Source organism: Penaeus vannamei, chromosome 33, assembly GCF_042767895.1.
Source record: "Penaeus vannamei isolate JL-2024 chromosome 33, ASM4276789v1, whole genome shotgun sequence".
In the NCBI taxonomy this organism is placed as follows: Eukaryota; Metazoa; Arthropoda; class Malacostraca; order Decapoda; family Penaeidae; genus Penaeus; species Penaeus vannamei.
The window spans coordinates 3,117,616-3,120,115 of record NC_091581.1 but is presented as its reverse complement, the minus strand read 5'-3'; the positions used below and the strand labels follow the sequence as shown (position 1 = coordinate 3,120,115).

Genomic DNA, 2,500 nt, shown 5'->3' with positions numbered 1-2,500 from the left:
GCGCCACGAAAGGTGAGGAGGGGCGTGAGGGGGTTGGTTGGTGGGGGGTTGATGGGAAGGGTGTGGGTGGTTGGTTTGGGGGGTGGGGGGTGGTTGGGGGGGTTTGGGTGGTTGGTTTGGGGGTGGGGGGTGGTGTGAAGGGTGTGGGTGGTTGGTTGGTTGAGGGAGGGGGGCGTGAAGGGTGTGGGTGGTTGGTTGAGGGGTGGGAGGGTTTGATGGGCGTGGGTGGTTGGTTTGGGGGTGGGTGTGTGAAGGGTGTGGGTGGTTGGTTTGGGGCGTGAGGGGAGTTGGTTGAAGGGTGTGGGTGGGTGGTTGGGGGCGTGTGTGTGTGTAGGGCGTGGGTGGTTGGTTTGGGGATGGGGGTGGGGTTGGTTAGGGGGGGGGCGTGAAGGATGTGGGTAGTTGGTTGGTTGGGGCGTGAAGGGCATGGGTGGTTGGGGGGGCGTGGGTGATTGGGGGAGGGTTCGGGGGTGTGAAGGGCGTGGGTGGTTGGTTGGGGAGGAATGGGCGTATTGCACGAAGGGCGTGGATGGTTGGTTGGGGGAGGAAGGTGGTTGGGTAATGTTTTATGATGAATTGGATAGTAAGTGGGGTTTGGAAGGTAGGTGGAATGGATGGATAGATAGATAAATTAGATAGATAGATAGATAGTGGAAAGGGGGAGGTATGCATGATGGATATTTGATAGATAGATAGTGGAAAGGTAGGTGGGATGGATAGACTGATAGATAGATAGATAGATAGTAGAAAGTAGAAGCTATGTATGATGGATAGATAAACAGATTGATAAGAACTGGACAAGGGTTTGGTTGGTGGATGAAATGGATAGTGAGTGGGCGGGTTGGGTAATATTTGTTGGTAGACAGATAGATAGATAAATAATGGAAAAGGGAAGAAAGATATGATAATGAATAGATGGATGGATAAGGAGAGGCTGGTAAAGTTTGGTGATAGATGGATAGATGGATAATAGAAAGGGGAAAGGTAGGTATGATGATAGATACGTAGATAGATAAATATTGTATTTGGTTTATTAAATAATCTCAGTATGATTATATACATTATATAACCTGCAGCAGTGTAAAATAATCATGCTATTTTTGCGCCAGAGGAACATAGTTTAAATAACTAGTTATGTTGAATTAAGTAATTATATATTTTGGTTGAATTATAAGCTATGTAATACCATATCAGATAGACATGGCACATTCCATCATAGGATTGTATGATAAGTCTCACAGTGCCTGATGAATGAAATAATAATTTTTCCCATTTTCACTTCCACTCTCTCTTGCTCTCACTCTCACTCCCACTGCCACTTCTTACTCTCACTCCCAATCCATCCCCCCACCCCTACCATTATTCCATTACTTCCACTCCTTTCCATTTCCACTTTTTCCTCCCACTCCATCACACCTTCATTTCTCACCCTCTCACTCCCTCTCACCCCCCTCTTACCTCCTCGCACTCCCTCTCACTCCTTCTAATCCCCTCCCGCTCCCTCTCTTCCCCTCTCTCACTCTCTTCCACTCACACTCTCTTCCACTCCCTCTCACCCCCTCTCCTTCTCACTCACTCCCACTTCCTCTCTTTCCCTCCCAATCCGTCTCACTTCCTCTCTTTCCCTCCCACTCCCTCTTATACCCTCTTATTCCCTCTCTTCCCCCCCTCACTCCCTCCCACTCACCCTCCCTCCGCCTCCCCAGACGCCGAGCTCCGAGCCGAGGCCGCCCTCAGAAACGAGAAGGTCAACGGCGACGCAGAGGACTCCGTGATAGAGGACACGATCAAGGAAGAAGACGAGAACAAGGAGAACAACGGAACGGCAGAAGAGAACGAAGAGGAGAAGACGGAGGAAAACGAATGAGGATGAAAGATGATGATGTTGATGATGTTGATGGTGATTGAGTGTTGTTGGTGGTGAGGAGTGTGGGACAGAGTTAGTGGACGAAGAAATGATGGACTTGTTAAAGAGTGACAATTAAAGAGGTTTCTTAAAAAAAAAGCCAATTTTTATGAGATAAGAGTGGCTCGTTGTATCTTCTGGTACACATGATAAATACGATAATAGAAAAGAAAAGAAAAACTCAATAAACGATGGAAATAGAGTCGGAAGATACAAGTGAACGCTGTGATCTAAGAGAGAAAAAAAAAGAGAAAAAAAAAAACACTGTGGCATCTGTAGTGTTTCCTCCCCGTTTTCCTTTGTGTGAAATACCTTGACTGGAAGTAGAAAGAACACGAGGAAAAGGAGAGAACGAAGCGGACTTGGGCGAGAAGCGGAAAGGGAGAATCGAGATGGAGTGAGACAGCGCCGTGGTCTCTCGCCGAGGCTGGGCTGACTCCGAGGAGAATCCCGTTGGGTCTCCCGAGAGGAAGGCGAAATATTTTCAGGACTCTTTTCTTCGCTGATTTCTCTTCTTATTAAATATATATATACACGTCACACTTTGAATGCTCTTTTGCTGTGAAACTCAGATTTGATATATATGTATATGTG

At 47.3% G+C, this 2,500-nt stretch overlaps 1 protein-coding gene across 1 annotated transcript in view; it reads left to right on the top strand.

The window, feature by feature from the left end:
* Positions 1 to 2,500, top strand: part of Pde1c (Phosphodiesterase 1c) — a gene marked incomplete in the record, with an annotated part of 28,743 nt that overhangs the window by 18,814 nt on the left and 7,429 nt on the right. The window contains 2 exon segments of the mRNA XM_070145121.1: positions 1 to 12; positions 1,707 to 2,500. The exon segment at positions 1 to 12 is cut by the window's left edge and continues 111 nt beyond it; the exon segment at positions 1,707 to 2,500 is cut by the window's right edge and continues 7,429 nt beyond it. Coding sequence (XP_070001222.1) covers positions 1 to 12; positions 1,707 to 1,867 — 173 coding nt within the window.